Source organism: Brachyistius frenatus, unplaced genomic scaffold (assembly GCF_029030835.1).
Source record: "Brachyistius frenatus isolate BFR_SWC_R1_liver_20210118 unplaced genomic scaffold, ASM2903083v1 Contig_137, whole genome shotgun sequence".
In the NCBI taxonomy this organism is placed as follows: Eukaryota; Metazoa; Chordata; class Actinopteri; family Embiotocidae; genus Brachyistius; species Brachyistius frenatus.
The window spans coordinates 1,032,501-1,054,176 of record NW_027210736.1 but is presented as its reverse complement, the minus strand read 5'-3'; the positions used below and the strand labels follow the sequence as shown (position 1 = coordinate 1,054,176).

At 46.4% G+C, this 21,676-nt stretch overlaps 3 protein-coding genes across 4 annotated transcripts; all 3 read right to left on the bottom strand.

Annotated features, from left to right (window-relative positions):
- Positions 1-212: 212 nt before the first annotated feature.
- Positions 213-4,251, bottom strand: tektl1 (tektin like 1). 2 transcript variants are annotated; one of them, XM_069715072.1, is made up of 8 exons: positions 4,012-4,251; positions 3,290-3,592; positions 2,221-2,325; positions 1,334-1,478; positions 1,029-1,195; positions 856-951; positions 673-786; positions 213-504 (listed from the first exon to the last, which is right to left on the bottom strand). In XM_069715072.1, exons 1-8 carry the CDS (start codon positions 4,249-4,251, stop codon positions 307-309), a joined length of 1,368 nt encoding a protein of 455 aa, XP_069571173.1. In that variant the 3' UTR covers positions 213-306. The 2 variants fall into 2 exon arrangements, with proteins under 2 accessions (XP_069571173.1, XP_069571172.1); XM_069715071.1 differs by having other exon boundaries at positions 673-951.
- A 1,017-nt stretch (positions 4,252-5,268) lies between these two features.
- Positions 5,269-15,690, bottom strand: LOC138630604 (golgin subfamily A member 3). Its single transcript, XM_069715063.1, has 12 exons — positions 15,656-15,690; positions 15,506-15,522; positions 13,647-13,867; positions 12,569-13,557; positions 12,239-12,385; positions 10,733-10,810; positions 9,497-9,601; positions 8,537-8,686; positions 8,292-8,459; positions 7,212-7,364; positions 6,272-6,463; positions 5,269-5,607 (listed from the first exon to the last, which is right to left on the bottom strand). Exons 3-12 carry the CDS (start codon positions 13,816-13,818, stop codon positions 5,503-5,505), a joined length of 2,259 nt encoding a protein of 752 aa, XP_069571164.1. The 5' UTR covers positions 13,819-13,867; positions 15,506-15,522; positions 15,656-15,690; the 3' UTR covers positions 5,269-5,502.
- Positions 15,691-16,172: 482 nt separating this feature from the next.
- On the bottom strand, positions 16,173-20,012 carry LOC138630615 (lysosomal thioesterase PPT2-like). The gene is made up of 8 exons (XM_069715079.1): positions 19,778-20,012; positions 18,737-18,890; positions 17,947-18,042; positions 17,757-17,861; positions 17,594-17,677; positions 17,429-17,513; positions 17,060-17,114; positions 16,173-16,476 (listed from the first exon to the last, which is right to left on the bottom strand). Exons 1-8 carry the CDS (start codon positions 19,910-19,912, stop codon positions 16,333-16,335), a joined length of 858 nt encoding a protein of 285 aa, XP_069571180.1. The 5' UTR covers positions 19,913-20,012; the 3' UTR covers positions 16,173-16,332.
- Positions 20,013-21,676: the final 1,664 nt, after the last annotated feature.

The window sequence follows — 21,676 nt, the reverse complement described above, 5'->3', positions numbered from 1 at the left end:
GTGACGTGACCTTTAAAGAACATTAATATCCCGCAGTTTGGATTTTTGAACATTTTTAGAGGCGTGTGTGTGTGTGTGTGTGTGTGTGTGTGTGTGTGTGTGTGTGTGTGTGTGTGTGTGTGTGTGTGTGTGTGTGTGTGTGTGAATGGATGATGATTGGTTCGGTCCCAGAAGTGTGTAAAAAGAGTGTCGACAAACTTTTGGCCTTTAAAGTGAAGCTTTTATTCCATTTTATTAATCTAGAACCAGAACTTTTCACACGTTAAACTATCATCTCTCTACACGCAGGACGAACGAGGGCGTGACTCAGCACGCCCCCTCCTGGAGGAACGAGGGCACGGCTCTCCTGTCGACCTGCTGCCGCCTCATGCGGACGACGGCGGCGTCCACCCGAGCCGCCACCGTCTTGCCGCGCAGGTCGTCCAGCAGCTGCAGACAGGTGCGCTGCAGCCGCGCCAGCTCGTCCTCAGAGGAGTCCAGACATCTACGGAGCATCGCGCTGCCCTGAGACACACAGCGGGGGGGCGAGCGTGAAACCACTGCAGTCTGGAGACGTCTCTATTTAATATCTCCGAACCCTTTACAGATGAACATAATCCCTGTTTTGCTCACGTTTAACAAACTGAACTAGTGACTCTGTGAAGTGTGTGTTCGAGGTTTCGGAGGTCTGACCTGGACGAGGCGAGCGGCCTCGGGGAGCTGCGTCCCCGGGTGTCTCTGGTAGACCTGCACCAGAGGCCTGCTGAACTTCTCTCTGGACAGGACGTCGCCGCTGTACTCAGGACCCTGGAGACACGAGGACAAGTCAGAGACAGACACACACACACACACACACACACACACACACACACACACCTGTGCTCTGCCGTGGCTGTGCCGGATACAGTCCACCTCCCTCTGCTTGCGGAACGCGGCCTGCCGGGCGGCCGCAGACGTCAGAGTCAGACGTTGCTGCAAAACAGGAGAAGCGGTTCAGTTCGTGACGTCGCAGCGACCGATCAGACGGACGTTTGCGGCCGCGCGTCGACCTGCAGGCCGACCGTCTCCGCCGTCTTCTTCACCAGCCCGTCGTTGACGGCGCGGTGAGCGGCCTTCTGCCTGCCGATGGCGGCGCCGAGCGTCCGTCTGACGTCGTCCCTCAGCAGCTGGGAGCGCCGGACCGCCAGTGAGGACGACTCCAACGCCCGCTCGCACTCTGAGACGAGGACGGACAGTTTTCAACAAGTCTGACCGTTGAACCACATTTTTCATCGACGGGGACATTAACACAGAAGCCCAGTTGTGACCTGACAGACTTCTTCTTTCTGTTGAGGTCGTGTGTCTGTGGTCGTACCGGGCGTCAGAGGGCCGGTGGGCTCGGGGCTGCTGCAGGTCGGAGCGCCGCGGCCTCCGGCGGAGCCGCCACGGGGAACCAGCTCCAGGACCCGGCTCCTCTCCCCGGCACAGTCCAGCAGCCGCCTGCTGCTCTCCCCGAGGACCTGCCGGGACACGGAGGGAGCGCACGCGTTACGCCGCGTCCTGATTGGCTGCTTATAAAAGTCTAAATATGGTTTAGTAGTATATGTTGTTTACTATCAATAATCTGAATATGAATGCACCAAAATATCAATAATCTCAATGATCCAAAATATCAATAATCTGAATATTAATGCACCAAAATCTCAATAATCTCAATATTAATGCACCAAAATATCAATAGTCTCAATATTAATGATCCAAAATATCAATAGTCTCAATATTAATGATCCAAAATATCAATAGTCTCAATATTAATGATCCAAAATATCAATAATCTCAATATGAATGCACCAAAATATCAATAATCTCAATGATCCAAAATCTCAATAATCTCAATATTAATGCACCAAAATATCAATAATCTCAATATGAATGCACCAAAATATCAATAGTCTCAATATTAATGATCCAAAATATCAATAGTCTCAATATTAATGATCCAAAATATCAATAGTCTCAATATTAATGCACCAAAATATCAATAATCTCAATATTAATGATCCAAAGTGTCAATAATCTGAATATGAATTTGTTAGCGCTGCCCTTTTTAGCATGTTAGCATCTTGTGAGGTCAGAGCAGTCTGAAGCTGCTCCCGTGCCTCTTGTTCAGTTTAGTTTTGAGGCGGTGACACTAGCGAGGCTCGTTTCTCCTCGCCGCCTGTAGGGGGCGGAGCCAAGTGGACGACACAGGCGGTGAATCACCTGCAGCTGAGTCAGCGCCGTCCTCAGCGCTCCCTCCAGATCCCGTTTCAGCTGCGTCAGCTCCCGTTTCTCCCACAGCAACAGGTAATCAGCGCCGTCCGGGTCCTGCAGGGGGACAGCTGTCAATCCACACGTCTCCTCCGCGAGGCAGACGCACAAGTGCCTAAAACTGTAATACCACCGAGGGCCACCAGGAAGCTTGTCGCCAATAGACTCCCATTCAAAAATCCTGGAGTTCCCTCCTGAAATACAAAGTTGGTAAATGTTTTCAAGAAGTTATCATGGTGTCATTAGATAAACTCCTCCCCCACCTCGTCCAAATATGGCCACGTCTAGCTCCAAAATATCAAGGTGGCAACAGACGAAATACTGAACTCCAGGCTTCAGGACGGGTGACGTCCCATTTTTTATATCTAATTAATGCTGGAATTATTTTCAGATGGACCACCAGAAAACTAATAAGGGTTGGACCAATCAGCAGCCAGCAGTGATGTCATCGTTGGTTTGTGGACGTTATGAATCCTCCAGTTCAGATTCTGTCCGTCACCATCTTGATAGTTCGGAGCAGTTTGGAGCAGGAAGTGACCATATTTGGACGAGCTGGGGGAGGAGCCAGCGGTGGATCTGACCGATCTGATTGGAAACCTGACGATACTACGTCCCGCCCACCGATAGCTGTAACCTGACTGCACCTCAGGCCTGTCAATCAAACAGACACGCCCCCAAAAACAGGTCTTCTTGAATCTTCTTTTCTAATGAATGAGGGATTATTTTCAGATGGACCTCCAGAAAACTAAGAAGAAGGAGTGACTTTAGCTAACAACACCGAGATAACTGATGGACACATTTTATTCACTTTGGATTTGATGAGAGAAGTTGAATGGGAGTCTATGGAGCCGGAGGCTTTTTGGAGCCGACCTCTAGTGGCACTCGCTGGTATTGCAGCTGAAGACACTTCTGGATCAGAACCATTTTACAGACCTGAAGCTACGAACTCTTTTAGAAACAGTCTGCTGTACAGGAGATTTTTGTGACATTAACTATCCACAGCTCCTGAATGTGACCTGACCGTCTCAGCGGCGAGTGGCCTCTGGCTCCGCCCCTCCGAGCTCCTCCCATTGACGGTCAGATTGGTCCTGATGCTGCGCAGCATCCTCTCCAGGTGTCCCCGGTCCCTCTCCAGCTTCACGCCTTCCTCCGTCACCCTCCCGGCCTGCCTGCGCAGCCGGGCCTCCACCTCCCGCACCCTCCGCATGTACTCAGCCGCCACGGCGACGCTGGCGCCCGCACACCGCTCGCGCCAGCTGGAGGGCGGGAACGGGACGGCGGGCGGGAACGGGACGGCGGGCGACCTCCGGGAGCCCCCGGGGAGCTGAAGAGACGTTTACGTATGATTTAAATCTACTTCAGTCGATCGCAGTTTATCTTCTGTCGCACTTTTTAAAGTAAATATCAACATTGAAATATTCTGATATATAAAATTAATTTAGTGGTTCAAAAAAAGTAATAAAACCTTAAAATGTTCATATTTTTACACTTTTTCTTTTAATATTTATTATTACTCAGTTCCCTTTTTTCTCCCCGTTAAAATGGGAACATCAAGTAAACACGTTTTTAAAAGATGTTTCTGTGTTTTTACTTTCAATCATAAATTCTGCCTCAGTCCCTTTCAGGGGTCGCGACCCCTCATCTCAACTTTATCTGAAAACAAAACTTTTTGGGAAATTTAGATAAAGGGTAATTCTGCATCTGTATAATTTAATCTCCCAGCAGGCATTGCGGTCGTCTCACCGTCGCTCCTGTAGTTTGCGGCCTCCATGTCTGGTGTTTGCAGACGGAGTCGCGACTCTCTCCGGGTCCGTCCGATGTGATCTTGTCCTCGGCTGTTTCCGCTGAGCAGCTCCGCGGCGGCGGCCCGGCCCGAGTCTGCCGCACCAGGCGCTCCGCCCGCCGGATGGAGCGGACCGTCCCGTCGCGCCAGGCTGGCGGTCCGATGGTGACGGAGCCGAGCGGGACCGACTCCACCTGCATTCCTCCACAAATGAGGAGAACTCTGAGAACACCTCGGTCTGTGTGTTTCATCTCCATGGCAACACTTCCTGCTGTAACCAGAAACTCCAAGCTGTTGGCTGATTGGACGGTAAGGAGAGGACGTGTGTGTGTGTGTGTGTGTGTGTGTGTGTGTGTGCGCCCCCACTGCTGTCACGTGCCTCAGTTAAAGCACATCAGCTGTTCCAGTTGAATCATCAGTACAAACAATAAACATCTGGGTATTAAAAGACGATAAAAACGGGATGAGTTAACTACAACTCCCAGGGTGCTTTACGGGATTCATCCAATCACAGAGCAGCTGGCGCTATCAAAGTGTAACAGGAAACTTCAGTCGGGGTCAGTTTGTACAGGAATTAAATGAAGCTGCCTCACTTCTCCATAGCAACAGCAGCAAAGGCTCATGGGTATTGTAGTTCTTTAGAACTACGTGGCAAAATGGGAATGAAAACATGAATTCTCCTCAGTCAAGTAGATAAAAGAAAAAAGAAAGCGACATGCTGGAGATGTGATCCAGGAGAGTTTTTGTGTTTCTGTGGTGAGAGACCTTTAAAGATTATTGTTTAAAATATGCTGACGGAGTGTGTTTGATGGTTCCTGAAATAAGTCTCGGTTGTAATAACAGGGTTCTGCAGAGTGATTTGGATCAGAGTGTTTAATTCTCTTGAGCTAAAATAAGGACAATATCTCCATCAGTAACAGTCCTGAACTAACATCACAAGACACGTAAACTCTGAAGGTAAGCGAGAAAAAAATTCAGAAAATTAAAACGGTTCAAAATATGATTAGCACTGTAAACAAAAACTAAATAAAATGTCAGTTCTGTACCGAGAAATCAAAAAAAGACAAACACAAGACACGACTGAAGGGCTTCATGGATTATAATCAGAAAAATTCAGGATTTAAAGAAATATCGTACCCGCTGCGGTCCCAGAAGACCATTCAATAATGCCCCCGCCCCGCCCCCACCTGCATGAAATGAAATCACAGCCGAAATGTTACCGAATCAAATATGAAACATCCAATCAAGACCCTCTGAGGCTGAAGTTCCCGATTCACTCCAGAGTTAAACTGGAAAAAAAACAAAAACAACTCAACTTTCCTTCAGCCAACGCTGCAAAAACCTCAAATATAAATTTAACACCAGCATGAATACACTGAAGGGGCAGGAAGGTGGTGCAGAAAGTGCAAAGTGTCCCTCCTCTTCCATCTCCTCCATCTCCTCCTCCTCCATCACAGTGTGTGTTTGACGGCCGTCACCGGCTCCCGTTTGTTCTGCAGGTTCTGCTGCAGCTCTCTCAGCAGGACGTCCCGCTCCTCCGCGTCCAACAGGATCTGCTGAGTTGATGAAAAACAGCGCAGGTTTCAGTAAAAAAAAGTTGTCGTTCGGTTTTCCTCTTTCAAAGATATCTGAACTATGAAATAACACGTTTATATTCAGGGAAGCAAAACAAAAGTGTCAACAAAGCAAAATATATCTTTAATTTTAGATTTCTTTGAAGTAGCTGCGTTTTTGCTTTATGCTCTTTATACTTTCTCAGCCCAACACAAGAAATACCTCAGATTAGTTAACGTGGCCAAATATCAGTTGAGGAAACGGTTTTAAACCGAGTTTGAGGTATTGGAGTTGTATCGGTTCATCTCTGGACACGACAGAAGCTTCGAACAAAAACAAAGAAGTATCGTGATGTGATGTTTTCAATTTTCCACGTCGGTTAAGTTCAACAGGAGGATTTACGTTCATTACACTTCATTTAGCTGACGCTTTCGTCCAAAGCGACTTACAACACCGATGGTTCACCATCGGGAGCAACTTAGGGTTCAATGTCTTGCTCAAGGACACTTAGACATGTGGACGGGAGGAGCTGGGATTGAACCACCAACCTTCTGATTAGTACAACCCACTCTACCAACTGAGCTACAGCCGTTTGTCCTCGGTGGGTCTAATGATCCGAATCCTGGTGATTCTTCAGATGCAGCTGAGAAGAGGAGCGTCCTTTACCTCGATGAGTTGGTCCCTCCTGTCCAAGCTGTCCCTCAGCCTCCTCTCCTCCCTCTCTCGGTCCTCTCGGCTCTTCTGCCCAGTTCGCTCGGCCTCCTTCTTTTCCTTCTCCTTCTCCCTCAGCTCCCGCTGAACGTCTTGGAGTTGAGTTGTGAGAGAGGAAACCGTCTGGCTGTGACTCTCCTGCTGATTCTGGTGAGACGGCAGAAGGAACGGCAAGAGGCCGACATTTCAAACTAGAGGCTGAGAGTTCAATAACACATCTCCAAATTTCTTCTTTTTTTTTTAACTAAAAGTCCAAACTCAAAATATATTAAGTTTAAAATCATATACAATTTTTAAAAAAGCAGAAAATCCTGACATTTAACATCACATCTTTAACTTAAAACTGCCCCGTTTGGCCTTTCAAAGAACATTTTGGTCACTATTTTTTATTTCATTTAAATAGTTTTATGGAGTTTTAATCCTAAATTGTTCGATTCCCTGTTATTTGCCTTTTTTTTCATCTTATTTTATTTGATCTATTTGATCATCTTTAATATTATTTACTTCAAAATTATTGTAATTATTGTCATTATTCTATTGGTTCCTTTATCAATTCTATGCCATTTTTCCTTTACTGTGTGCCTTATTATTATGAATAATAATAATTCTGCACAATTTTTATTTGGTCCTAAATTATTTCAAATCTGAACTAAACCAGCTCTTCAGATAAAGTTTGACAGATTGAGCTCAAAAGCTGAACCTGAGAATGTTTCTGGGTCCTTTCAATATTTTTGCACCAACAAAATGACTGAAACAGTTAAAAATTATTAAAAGAGCTGACTCTCTCTGCAGTTGCATTATTTGATAGTTTTATCTCTATTCAAGAGAAGTGTTCAGCTTCTGGATCATTTCTTATCCCGTCTTGTTTAATTTGAACGTGAACTCGTCTCTTCACCTGAACCACGTCCTGGTACTCCTGCAGCGCTGCGGTCAGCTTGGTGACCTCCTGCCACAAGGTGGCGCCGTTCTCTTCCCGATCCTTCAACAGGGCTGCCAGCTCGGCCCCGCCCCCTGCCGACTTCTGACCAATCAGAGAGCTTGAGAGAGCCTGCAGGAATAATGACACGTTGAAAGGAAAACTCTGCTGCTTTATTTTGAAGTGGGAGGAGAGACACATTCATGAGAAATACAGCCTGTTTTCTCCAAGTTTGTGAAAAACTGCACGTTTTTTTGTTAGTTTTTTTTTTAATGTTTTGTCAATAAAAAAAAATTTGCACATATTTCACAAAATTTGCAGGAAACTTTTCTGCAAAAATAGTAATTTGAATCTGAGCTGAAAGTTTTAACCACAAAGTAAATCATTTCAAACAAAACTCTCTTTATTACCAACAATAACTCCAATCAGAAAGTCTGCTCCTGTTTTCATCATAAAATAAAACTTCACTGGAACCTCCAGGACAAACAGGAAGTGACGGGGTTTGTGGGAAATGTGTTCTTCACATTAAAATGATGATTAAATGTTTGTGATCAGAGGAAGTGATTCCATATTACTGGATGTTAAATGAGTTTTCTCCACACGTCCAGTTGTCAGAGACGTCTCTTTGTTTGTTTCATCCAGCAGGTCTATGTGTTGAATGAACATGAATTAAACAGCATCTAAAGCTCTTATTTTGAAAGGCTGATGTCGTCCTTGTTTCTATAGTCCAGTCAGAAGGTCTGTTCACTTTTTACAGTTTTAATTATTGTATTTTAGCCCAATACGATTCTAAAAGTTAAATAACTACATAAAAGAAAACATTACAACTAAAATATTTGTGTGATGTGCAGCGCATTTTTTTCTAATTCAAATATTTTAAAACTTCACTTAAAACTCCCCAAATAATTGTTTTTGCAAAACGCTGCCGCAAAAACAAACCCAAACATTTTCCATCACAACAATCATAAAAAAAACTCCTGGAAATCCTGAAAACATCAGTAAACTCAGGTCGAAGCTTCTTTCCGAGCGCTCCTATTAACTTTGTGTTTCCTGTTTTACCTCCTCCTCCCGGCCGCGGCTCTCCAGCTGCTCCTCGAACAGGCGGATCACCTCCTGCCTCTCCTGCAGGACGGCGGCGAGGGCGGCGTCCCTCCGCCTCCACAGCTCTTGCTCCGCCTCCACCTCCCTCAGCCGCCGCCGCTCCTCCCCCAGAGACGCTCGCAGATCCTGCAGCAACGAGTTCACGTCAAGCACGCGTAGCGGCGGAGACCGACTCTGACTGGACGTGTTTACGGAGCTCTTACGTTGATGACGTCCTGGTTGCAGCGCAACACGGCGCGCAGGGTGTCCTGGTCCCTCTCCTGGTCCCGCCCCGCCTCCCTCAGGGCCTCCACCTCCGCCTCCAGGCTCTTCTCCTTCTCCTTCGCTTCGGCCCTCAGAGACTCCAGAGCAGCCTGCAGGAGGGGGGGGGGGGTCACAAAACACAGCGTGTTTCCACAGAGCCGGAAGAAATCACCTACACACTGCTGGACAAACTTCCTACTGTGCCGGTCACATGACCTCCAGCCCGTCTGCTGACATCAGCAGAACTGAGCGCGCTTCATTGAGCGGATGATACGCGTCATCACAAGCAGAACAAACAGAACAAGCAGAACAAACAGAACAAACAGAACAAGCAGAACAAACAGAACAAGCAGAACAAGCAGAACAAGCAGAACAAACAGAACAAGCAGAACAAGCAGAACAAGCAGAACAAACAGAACAAACAGAACAAGCAGAACAAACAGAACAAGCAGAACAAACAGAACAAGCAGAACAAACAGAACAAGCAGAACAAACAGAACAAGCAGAACAAACAGAACAAGCAGAACAAACAGAACAAGCAGAACAAACACAGCCTGTTTCAGATCCACATCTTTAACATCTATTTAAAGTTGATCCGGCCGACAGCATGAATCCATTCATGACGAGCCTCAGCCTCCGCTCACCTTTCTGTTAATACACATTAGTCAGCACTTCCCGTTTGCCTCTTTATTTTTTTTGTACCCTAGTTTCCGTCTCTTTTGGGGAAAGACGTGACGCTACGGTGGCCCTGAAGGTCAAAACACATTTCACGAAACAAATAAAAAAAACTTTTTATTTCAGGCTTTTGGAGCTCAGTCCCATTTGCTCCTCCCCCACTATGATGCTCCTCCCCCACTATGATGCCCCCCCCCACCCACTATGATGCCCCCCCCTACGATGCCCCCGAGACCAGCAGTCACCTTGTTGTCAGAGAGAATCTGCTTCATGTTGCGGGTCAGCGTCTCGGCCGGCTCCGTCCCGACTCCCCCGTCCACACACAGCTGTCGGATCAGAACCGCGCACTCCTGCAACACAGGAAACATCTGTCTGCACACTTCATCCCATCTGGACGTCTGTAAATTAACCTTTAAGCTTTTTTTTAAGCTTTATGCGTGTTTAAATTTAATTGCATTAAATTGAGTTTTGCACAGTTTAAAATTAAGTTAGATATCTATTTCCTGTCTTGGTTAAAGTTAGCAGAGAACATCAATATGCTGTCAATATTACTTCAAAGTGTGAAGCTATAGCTAGTAACTTGTTAGCTTAGATTAGCATAAAAACTGAAAGATTTTCTCACTAATTTAACAACTCATGGTGGACAGAGCCTAGTTTCCAACCTTCGTGCTAAGCTAAGCTAACAAGTTAATAATTGTGCATGCGTGTTAAAACTGCAAGAGCTGTCACTTATTGATCATCGTGGAAAAACATTTGTTCCAGGAGGGAAAGTGTTTTCTGACAGTTTGTTCTTATGAAGTGATTCCTGCTGTCAATCATCAACAGAACGAGCAGCTGGAACGATCTCGCATCAAAAGCTGACGTGTTGAACGTGCGCCGGCGTTGCTGTAAGGGCGACTTCAAAGACAAACCACATTCCAGTGAGCTTCGAGCGTCGGCAGCAGAAGATCCTCGACCTCATACGAGCCCACACGACCCCACACGACCTCACACGACCTCACACGACCCCACACGACCTCACACGACCTCACACGACCACACGACCTCACACGACCCCACACGACCTCACACGACCCCACACGACCTCACACGACCTCACACGACCTCACACGACCCCACACGACCTCACACGACCTCACACGACCCCACACGACCTCACACGACCTCACACGACCTCACACGACCCCACACGACCTCACACGACCCCACACGACCTCACACGACCCCACAACTCACACGACCTCACACGACCTCATACACACCTCACACGACCTCACACGATCTCACACGATCTCACACGACCTCATACGACCTCACACGACCTCACACGACCCCACACGATCTTACACGACCCCACACGACCTCACACGACCCCACACGACCTCACACGACCCCACACGACCTCACACGATCTTACACGACCCCACACGACCTCACATGACCTCACACGACCCCACATGACCTCACACGACCCCACCCACCTGGATCAGGCGCTCCCGGCTGTGCAGCGAGCGGCCGAGTGTCTGTAGCAGCGAGCCGCCGGCCTCCTCCCCGTCCAGCTGGAGAGGAGAAGGAAAAGAAATGGATTTTATTACGTAGTCGGAGCATCAAACTGCACATTCACCCCCAATTATAGAGCAGCTGGTTTTCAGAGCTGCAAATATTATTTACATTGTTCCTTTATCTGCAGATCATGTTCAGAAAACAGTGAGAAATGCATCAAAACAGCAAGTTTGGTTTTGTCCAGCAAATAGTCTGAACTGGTGATACTATAAAATTAAAAAAAAATAAAAAAAAGCAATGAATTTCAAAAAGTTTGTGCACATTTACTGGCTGGACTGCATTTTGACCGTCGCCATCTTGTTTTTTTTTTGGAGCCAGAAGTGACCATATTTGGACAAACTGGGGGGAGGAGCGAGCAGTGAATCTGACTGGGAACTCGAGGCCCCGCCCATCCCAGGCATGTCAATCAAACAGCCCCGCCCCCAAATGTAGCTTCATTTGAGTCCTAATTTCTAATAAACGCTGGAATTATTTCCAGAAGGAAACACCGATCAGGAGTTTATCTACTAACACCCCTAGTGGCCTCCGGTGGTATTACAGCCGGCCTCGCTTTTCAGACCAGAAAGCTACGTCCTCTTTTATAAGCAGGTTGTGGTTACATCATCGGTCGACCGAATGCCGTGACCACCTGCATCCATTTCAAAATAAAAGCCCTCATTTTCAAATTAAAAGCCCTCTAGCGTTTAACCCAGTATATCTGGGTTTTTTTAAATGACGTGGCAACTTGACAAGCATTTTTCAAAAGAAACTAATCAGTTATCTCAGGTTTGAACCTGCTGCTTCTCGCACACGTTATCTTTCATTCTCACGCATGTTCGTCTCTGAACTTCACGTCAACGCAGCAGCAGCGCTCGTTCTGACAGATCAGCTGAGAGATCTGAGCCCGTGGCGAACTCCACCGGCCGGGGAGGATTCCTGTGTGTGTGTGTGTGTGTGTGTGTGTGTGTGTGTGTGTGTGTGTGTGTGTGTGTGTGTGTGTGTGTGCACCTGTAAATGAGAACATGTGGACCCTCCCTTCCCTTCACAGAACTATACTTTGCTCGGTCAACACGGTTTATGTTTGGTCATGTGACTGAGGAGCTTCTGTGTCATAAACCTGTTTTACCTCTTATGACAGCTCGTCAAAAACAAACAACTGTGCATCAACGTCACAGCTCACTATCCTCTTTTATTTACTTTATGATTATTTTATGATTATATGGACACATACCGCCCGGCCCACGACCGGTTCGCCCTGCTGCTGTCAAAGCGCACACCTGAACTCGACACTAAAAGGCCGTCGAGCAGCACGACTCTGAACTTTGGACTGAAGCAAACAAACCTAAAACACGACGCTGACTGCAATCATTCCAGTTAATATCCCTCATCCGTCCCGAACGCTGAACGAGACGTCCAGAGAGACTAAAGACGAACTGAAAGCTTACAGAGCTCCAGTCTTCGGATCCGTTGACTTCAGCCGGTTTGCTCCTCCCACGTTTCAGCTCGGCCTCCAGGGTCCTGATGCGCGACCCGGCTTGGTCCAGTTGGACTCGCAGCTGCTTCATAGCGAGCTGAACTCGGCCGGTGGCGCTCTGAAAACACAAATGATTTCATGTTGAACATTTTGAAGTGAAAACAGAAGTGAAAGGAGGCGTTGGGTTCTCGTCGGACTGCTGGACGGGCCTGGACCTCGACGGATCACCGCTCACGTCAACATTCACAGCCTCCATCACAGACCTGTCGCCGACCGGCCGGTATAATGAGACAAGCTTCACCTGCTGATGAAGCGGCATGAACTCGTCCCTCAGCTCCGTGAGGACATCTCCATCCTCTCCGCCGTCTCCGTTCTCGGCGTCCTCAAAGTTCAGCACCACGGTCGCCGTGGGCGACGCCATCCCTCCGACTTTTCCGGCGTACCTCCCGTCCTTCCTGCCCAGAACCGGGAGCCGACTCCCCGACGGCGAACTGACCGGCTTCCCTTCGATGCCTCTCAGTTCCTTCAGCACAAAGTTGACGGACCGATCGGCCGGCGAGTCAAACGGGTCGTTTCCGTCGAGCGAGTCCAGAGACTGAACGGACGCTCGCAAGGACAGACTGGAGCCCGCCAGCGAAGCCGGGCTGGAGCTGACGGACGCCACCCTCTGCCAGTGGAGCGGCATGCTTCGGGATTTGTCCCGGGACAGCGGCAACGGGGAGAACGGTTGGAAAGGCAAGTGCCGAGGAACCCCGCAAACGGACTCGTAATCGGAGTCGGACACCCGTAAGAAGTCGCAGCCTTCGCAGCCGTTTCCTTTCCTGCACCGTCGGCCGGTTCGTATGAAGTGCCGACACCCGTCCCACTTCTCCGACCAGCACTCGTACTCCGAGAGCGCCATGTTCTCTTTGAGCATCTCCCTGTAGCCCTCCTTCTCCGCGTCGCCGTCCTCCTCGCTGGTGCTGCCTCGGCTCCCGAAGTCCGCCGGGTGTCTCTGCCGGTAGTTCTGGCGAACCCGCTGGCGGATCTTATCTCGCTCCTGCGTCAGCTTCTGAAGCCGCTCGGACGACAGCAGCTTCACCCTGGCTATCACCGAGTCGAACTTGAACACTCGCTCGAGGACGCTCACGCATTTGCTGCACACGAACTCCTCCCGCCCGCCGCCCCGCGGTACGGACCGCCCCAGGATGTGGGTCAACACCGAGAGCAGGTCCACGCCTTTGGACGAGGAGCTCAGGGACAGTTGGGACTGTGAGAGAGACACCGAGGAACCCAGAGACAACGTGCTGCCTGTGAAGAGACACAAAAAAAAAGGTTCTTTTTCAGCCTCTTCAGCAGGAAGTCGGCATGCGCCGCATCTCTTGGGGAACCGGACTCACCCCACAGGCTGCTCTGCAGGGACTCGGACAGACTTCCTCCTCTCAGGGACTCGGTCGGAGTCGAAGGCGGACCGCTCTTCTTATTCTGGCCACCAAACAGCCATCGCCGTTGGTTTCCCTGGAGACCTCCGCCGCACGTCCGGCACAGGTCCTTCTTACCTCTGGAGGACATCGTGGCCGGAGGGATGACTCGACCCTCCGACTGATGGGGGGGAAGATCTCTGTGAAATGAAGCAGAATTTACAGCAGAGGCTCCAAACACGGGATCAGGAACCCACAAGGGTTCAAGCGGTGGCCCGCGGGCAGGATAGGGCCCTTTAGAAATATCCTGCCTGGCGTGTTGAGTGATATTATCATTCAAACTGAGTTATAAATCTCGGACTATCTGAACCTTATAGATTTACACGGAGTCACGCAAGTCGTAGCGTCCATGTTGGTCCTTCGACAATCTCTGTGGGTAACCTTGGCAACAGGAGAGCGTGGGGACCGGGAGGGGAAACCCCGTCTCTCTCGAAGCCAAGAGACTGAACCCGATTGCTATTTGGTTCAGAGATTGATGAAGTTTAAAACGGAGCGTTTCCTTCCTGTAATCTTCTCTGACAGGTTAATCAATGATGATGAATCATTATCAGAATCAGGAGAAGCATCTTATTGGTACGATTAATCTGAAATCTTACAAGGTTTCCTTGATTGCTCTTAATATTTATATGATTAGTGGTATTTTACCAGAATATCTTACATCCTATACCAGGCTCCATCATATTTTTGGTTGTTTTTCTACCGTGAGAGAATCCTGATCTCAATTCTGAGCAAAAAAAAATCAAATCTGGATTCTCGTTTTATCTATAATCGTGCCGCTCTAATCGTAACGTTTTCTTTTTGTATGAACTGAACGCTCTCGGGAAAGAAGAGGGACGTGTGCAGACTTGATTACTTCTGGTAGCATTAATACTCTGAGTGTCAGAGTTAATTGAATTGATGCCTGTAGTGATTTCCATATTTGGCTCTCTTGCTATTAAAAGTTGAGAAGCCCCAAAAGTCATCCAAAAGTAAAACAGTAGATTTAATCATTTCACTGCACTGTTAACACACTCTCGGATATATACGGAGGATGAAATATAAAGCTTTTTATCGGCTTTTTGCACCGAAACAATAGGGGGGGAAATCTGAAGAGTCTCATTAAATAAATGCCTAAAGTAGAAAATAAAAACTGGCTGAAGTTACACATCTGTGATTTTACAGTTAAAGTGAGTGAAGTGTGAATTTACGGTGAAATATTTGACAGTCCAACAAAACAAAAACTTTTTTGTTGTTGTTGTTGTTAACAGGAGTACCAGTTGATGCTGGACGCTGAAAAAGTTCTTTTTAAATAAAAGAACCAACTTTGACGCGTTCAGGTGCTCCCGGAGCTCGGAGCTCTCTGCCCACGGGGCGGGACACGTCGACCTTCAGCCACGCTGACAGTGAACTCACTGTCTATGAATGAAACTTTTTTTCTCTCCAACCCTTCAGCCGCTCCGTGTGCACAAAAAACAAAAAACAAAATCATTCCGCCGTTTTTAACGCATTTAAAAATTCAACATTTTGGCGCACGCGAGGCAGCCGGTCTCCAACCTCACAGTTTCCAAGAAGGAAACTTCCTCATTCAGTGGAAAACACTTGAACTGTCGTCTGTCTGCTTCTATTTGAAGGTGCATTGATTGAGAGTGAAAGCAGCGGTGAGAGCTTCCCGGTTCCCGTCAGGCCGGTTCGGTTCGGTTCGGTTCGGACAGTTCGACGCTTCACAAACACACAACTGACGCTTTTCTGACAGAAAACAAACAAACCCAGAAGTAATCTGAAGCTCGGTGTGAACTTACGTGTGACGTCCTCCGGGCTGGAAAAACAACAAACAATCAAAAAGTGTTAAAGTCGGTCAGGTGAGGAAGAAGAGGGAGACATCTTCATCGTCACCACATGAAATGAGGCGGAAGTCACGAACAAAGTGTGAAGTTAAAAGGTTTCCTCACCGGAGACAAACACGTCCACCGGGAACTGAGCTGGAGCCGCGGTGCACCGCCACCGGAGCAGAAGAAGGGGAAGGTGGGTGTCACCTTACTGACGTCATCGCTCATACCTGTTTCGAGCAGCAGGAGGACTTAAAAAAACAAACACTGACTGAACCTTGATTTGGTTTTATGATTTAAATATCAACTTAATATCTTACATAATATGTTTATATTATTTATTAATAATTTATTATATGAATTTATATGGGCCATATATAGCCTTGTTTTGTTTTGTTATTTTAAATAAAGTTCTGGAGAAAAAAAAGTAATCCACGTTCATTTTAAATTGTTTTCAAGCCGTTTATAACCTGTTATATTATATTATAGGCTAATTGCATAAAAACTGTATTAATATTGATGATAATAATATCACAATTATGAAATAATATGGCCATAAAGTTGAAATAACTTCATAATATTTTGACACACTGAGATATATTTATCCATCAAAAATAATAAAACAAAGACAGACAATCGCTGAAAGAAAACAAGCTTTTATTGTTTCAAATGTGGGAATCTGCACCATCATCGCGTCCGTCTGTCGGGGTCAGAGGTCAGAGGTCAGAGCTGCCTGCGGGTCGTCCTCTGGGGATCACGAACCAAACGTGCCGCCGACCTTCAGCGGAGCGTCGCCTGCGTCATGTCAGCCACGTCTCTATGCAGCTTCTGAACACCGTGAAGTTGGAGTGCCAAAGACAGTGCTTCACGCCGGAGTGAACGCACATCGACACGTCGCCGTGAGCGTCCAGCGTCTTCAGCCCGAACGTGTCGTCCCGGTAGAACTTTCAAAATGGAGAAGAAGAAGATTAAAAACACTGAAACGATGAAAGAAAGGTCCTGAAGTCAAAATGACGATTTTTACTGGCGAAAACAGAAATACGAGATCGGATTTATGGAAAGTGCAACGATTCGCAGCTTTTTTTCAAAACGTGTTTTTGACACCAAAACAGGCGTTAAAAAAAAAAAAAAAAGGTTTTCAATGTAAATTGTGATGAAAACTAATCATGAGGAAAATTAATTAACTAATAAAACGAATTGTGGCACTTTCGGGTTTCTGTATGATTATAATAGAATCAGTTTTAGTTGTGAGCGAAAACATAAAAATAAAAATATTTAGGTACAGACCAGCTTTATGTGGGATAAATTAATTAATGTATGTTTATATATATATATATATATATATATCTAATGCTGTTTTTAGTGTTGGCTGCTAACAGGAGCTGAACCAGCAACGTGGCTTACAAAGGTTTTTGTGCTGCACACATATTTTAATATCATCACATCAATGTTGTTAAATGCATTTTTAATGCGTGACTACGAACGCTCGATAAACCAGGTGTGAATGCTGCACGTTAAATTCTTTACCTTCTGGTTCCTCATTTCTACGACAGTTTCGTTGCTGTCGTAGAATCCGAAGAGGCTGTGCAGAAAAGAGGAAAACAGACTAAACAAATAAGACAACAACTGTTTATTCGCAGTAATTAAAGCTGCAGGTTTTGGCCTTGAGTTTGCTGCCCTCTGTCTGCAGGAGGTTGCACCTGCAGGCAAGATGACGAAACTCCTCAAAAAAAAGCTCGTGAACAAACAATAATTTCAGTTAAAATAATAATACCTGAAGAAAAGAAAAATGTGGGTTATAATAACAATATATATATTTTAAATACTCTTATTTTTGTTATTATCGTACGAGAAAACAGCAGAAAAAACCAGTTGAGGTGTTAGAAGATGTGAAACCTGGACTGCCACGGCGTGATGACGCCGTCGTCCGGTCCTCCAATCAGAACCAACTTCTTGATGAGCAGGAAGTTTCGTCTCCACGCTGACGGAGTGAAATCAAACAAACGCACTTTAACTCTCTATTGACTTTGATGCCTCCAGATTTTGTTCCGACTCCGCTACCTTTCATCTCTCTGTGAGCTTTATCGCCGTCCAGCAGAGTGAGGAAGTCGTTGGCCATCAGGTAGCTGGACCGTTGGTGAGGGTCTGTGGGGGAGGAGCCTATTATCATTGATCTTATCAGCATGAGGAGCTGCAACCATCAGGATGTATTTCATCTTCTCACCGTTCCAGTAGTTGCAGATGGAAATCTTCTGTCCCAGGAACTTGTAGCAGAAGCGGTACACCTCCTTCTTCGCCGGGGGAAGCCATCTCAGGTAGTACTCCGTCTCTGCGGAGAGGAAAGACGGCGGTCGTCATTTTCCCGGAGGTCAAAGGTCAAAAGGTGGAGACGCGAACTCGAAAGCTCCGCCGACCTCCGAACTGTCCGGCCAGAGGCGACGACAGCGAGATGAAGGTGTCAACGTTGTGATTCGGGGTCGTGGAGAGAAGCGCTCGACAGATTAGACCTCCTGGAAAAAACAGGAGACGCAGAATCAAACCAACACCTCCTCGTTCAGGCACGTTTACACTGCAGTTAGCCTGGAGCTAACAGTTAGCCTGGAGCTAACAGCTCCTGATGCTAACAGTTAGCCTGGAGCTAACAGTTAGCCTGGAGCTAACAGCTCCTGATGCTAACAGTTAGCCTGGAGCTAACAGTTAGCCTGGAGCTAACAGCTCCTGATGCTAACAGTTCCTGATGCTAACAGTTCCTGAAGCTAACAGCTCCTGATGCTAACAGTTCCTGATGCTAACAGTTCCTCAAGCTAACAGCTCCTGATGCTAAGAGCTCCTGATGCTAACAGCTCCTGATGCTAAGAGCTCCTGATGCTAACAGCTCCTGATGCTAAGAGCTCCTGATGCTAACAGCTCCTGATGCTAAGAGCTCCTGATGCTAACAGCTCCTGATGCTAAGAGCTCCTGATGCTAACAGCTCCTGATGCTACGAGCTCCTGATGCTAACAGCTCCTGATGCTACGAGCTCCTGATGCTAACAGCTCCTGATGCTAACAGCTCCTGATGCTAACAGCTCCTGATGCTAAGAGCTCCTGATGCTAAGAGCTCCTGATGCTAACAGCTCCTGATGCTACGAGCTCCTGATGCTAACTCCCTCTGCCGCTGCTGATGTTTCCTGCTCGTGACCATAAAGAGCGGCGGACGGAGGACCTTGTGAAAAGCACAGAAGATGGACGCCATCGGGAGCCTTCTGCACGACGGCGTCGAAGAGCTTCCTGAAGCCGCGGACCTGCTTCCACATCGGTTTCAGACTCGCCAGGTTGTCGAACAGATTGATCACAGTCACCTCGGTGCCCGGATGGACCTGGAAATCCAAAACAGTTTACAATGAGCCGCCCCGTGGATGGTCCGCCTTACATCAGCTGCTGCTGTTGCCCGGCAACAGTGTTCTCGCGACTTAAAACCCGCGTTGTAACCAATGAGTTTACGAGTTTTCATTTTGAGAAAAGGAAGTGAGAAATAAGCTTTTTTTTAGGACTGCCTAAAAAAAAGAGGTGTCCTTCCTCGAAAACAAACCTCCAGGACTTGAAAGCCTCACAGAGGAACAGAAATCACCACCTGATTTTGTTTTACTTCCATAAAAATGTGTTTGAAACTGAAAGACATACTTGCAGGTATTTTAAGAGGGAACACTGACAAATATGACTCGTTTTAATTTAAAAATATGAATAAAAAGGGCCTTAAAATGCTTAAATCTTAGCAGTTAGTTTGATTCACTTGTTGCGTAAACTCCGGTGGATTTAAGTTGTTTCATTTAAAGTCAACCACCGGATTGCAGCTGCAGTTACAGCTCATTACCATAGATGTCGCTAACGAGAGGACATTGTTTCAGTTCATTTAAAAAACATTTAAAAAAAGATTAGTTAATTCCACGTAATCCAGTCGTGTTAATTGACAGTGAAATATAATCACTCCTATATTTAGATTCAGAGTAAATAAAAAGCAAAAAACAAGACACTTTTATGACTTTAAGTCCACTTTAGAAACAGTTTTCAAAAATAAAAAAACATAGTTTATAGCACATTACAGAATTTATTAATGAATTTATCAATAAATACGACTTCCAGGGTGGTGAAATTAGTCCTGAAAGAAGTTAGTTTTTTAACAACATAACATATGTGGTACCTAAGACAAGACGAGACGAGACAAGACGAGACAAGACATTATTAGTCCTGCAGTGGGTAAATTTACCTTGTTGATGTACCCAGAAAGCGTTTTGAACACTTTAGGTCCATCAAAAAGTCCGTGAACGATGATGACCGGTTTGTACGCGTCGACAGAAGCAGCTGCAAACAGCAGCATCAGGACGACCTCCAGAGTCTTCATCGCTCCTTCTGGTCCCAAGTGAGACACACTGCCGGCAGGACGACGTCCTTTCAAACACCCCGATGAGGAAATATTTATATCTTTCTACTGAATTTGCAGGTTTTTAAGACTACATCCTGGTTCCTCTTTGGCGTGGAGCCAACATCCTCTCAGTATTCAGTTTCTTATCATAGTGTGAACACACCTCACTGAGTGTGAAGAACCATCACAACCATTTATGACTATTTACTTTTCCTGGTTAGAATAGAGGTATAAAGGTGATTGGCTGGATATTGAGTAAACTCTTTGAATGCGTGGCTGAACACTGAGAAATTAAAGGCACACGAGGACAAAAAGACCCAAAAATCATACGATAGCATGTCGTCCAAAAAGTGACTTTCTTCTCATAATTTGGACGACATGCTATAATATGATTTTTTTCAAAGAGTCGTGTCAAAGCATGGGGAGGTGAACTCTTAACCTTCTGTCTGCTTGTGTAACTAGGAAGAGGAGACTGAATATGCTTGTGTAACTTGGACAATGATGTACAGGACAGGGGACATTTTATTCATTTTTATTCAGAAATAACAGTTTCTCAACCGTTTTTGGTTTTGTGGATGTCCACATGTCTGAAGTAAAGCTAACAGCAGCCACCTTTTCCACTTTAGCCTTCTCCTTCTCCTGAGCTGACTCATACTTGGCCTCCACCATGGCCTTCAGAGCCTCAAGGAAAAAATATATAGTGCTGAACTGTGAGACACAATAAAGTACTTATTTGTTTCATGCATGCACCCATACATACCTGCCCTGTAGGGAGGACATAATTAGGATCCAGTTTGGACACAAATGCCCTGAATCCAACATCATCCACAATACTGAAGGGCTGTGTGTCCTTCACTATCATGGAGACGAGGGCTTCATCCAGCTCTGGTTTTCTGGTGGCTGGTTAAAAGAGAATAAACACAGAGTCTGTTATCTGTCTTTATTTGCACAATAAACCAAAGTGAACAGGGATAAATTGTGATGGTGCATTTGTAATATTGTAATGACTTCCCTTGGCTGGGTGAAGCTCCAGTTTCCTCCTTATTCTCATGCAAGGCACGGTAACGCCTCAGCATGGATGAGGTGTTGTTATTGGACCCCAACTCCTTGGAGCACAATAAACAGCTCACCTTTGAATAAAATAAGAAACTGTGAAAAATACAGTTCTTGATAAGCAAACCTAATGTGTCTGAAATAGAGTTAGATTTAGCTTATTAGGAGTTATTAAATCAAAGTGTTCCCACAGGGGAAATCCTCCTCTTCCTGGCTGGCTCCATCTTATCACCTCCTTCTCTCCTCACTCTCCTACATCTCCAAACTCTCTCTCTCTATCTCTCTCTCTCTAAACTCTCCTCTCTCTAAACTATCTCTCTCTCTCTCTCTCTCTCTCTCTCTCTCTCTCTCTCTAAACTCTCCAAACTATCTCTCTCTCTCTCTCTCTCTAAACTCTCCAAACTATCTCTCTCTCTCTCTCTCTCTCTCTCTCTCTCTCTAAACTCTCCAAACTATCTCTCTCTCTCTCTCTCTCTCTCTAAATCTCTCTCTCTCTAAACTATCTCTCTCTCTCTCTCTCTCTCTCTCTCTCCAAACTCTCTCTCTCTCTCTCTCTCTCTCTAACTATCTCTCTCTCTCTCTCTCTCTCTCTCTCTCTCTCTCTCTCTCTCTCCAAACTATCTCTCTCTCTCTCTCTCTCTCTCTCTCTCTCTCTCTCTCTCTCTCTCTCTCTCTCTCTCTCTCTCCCTA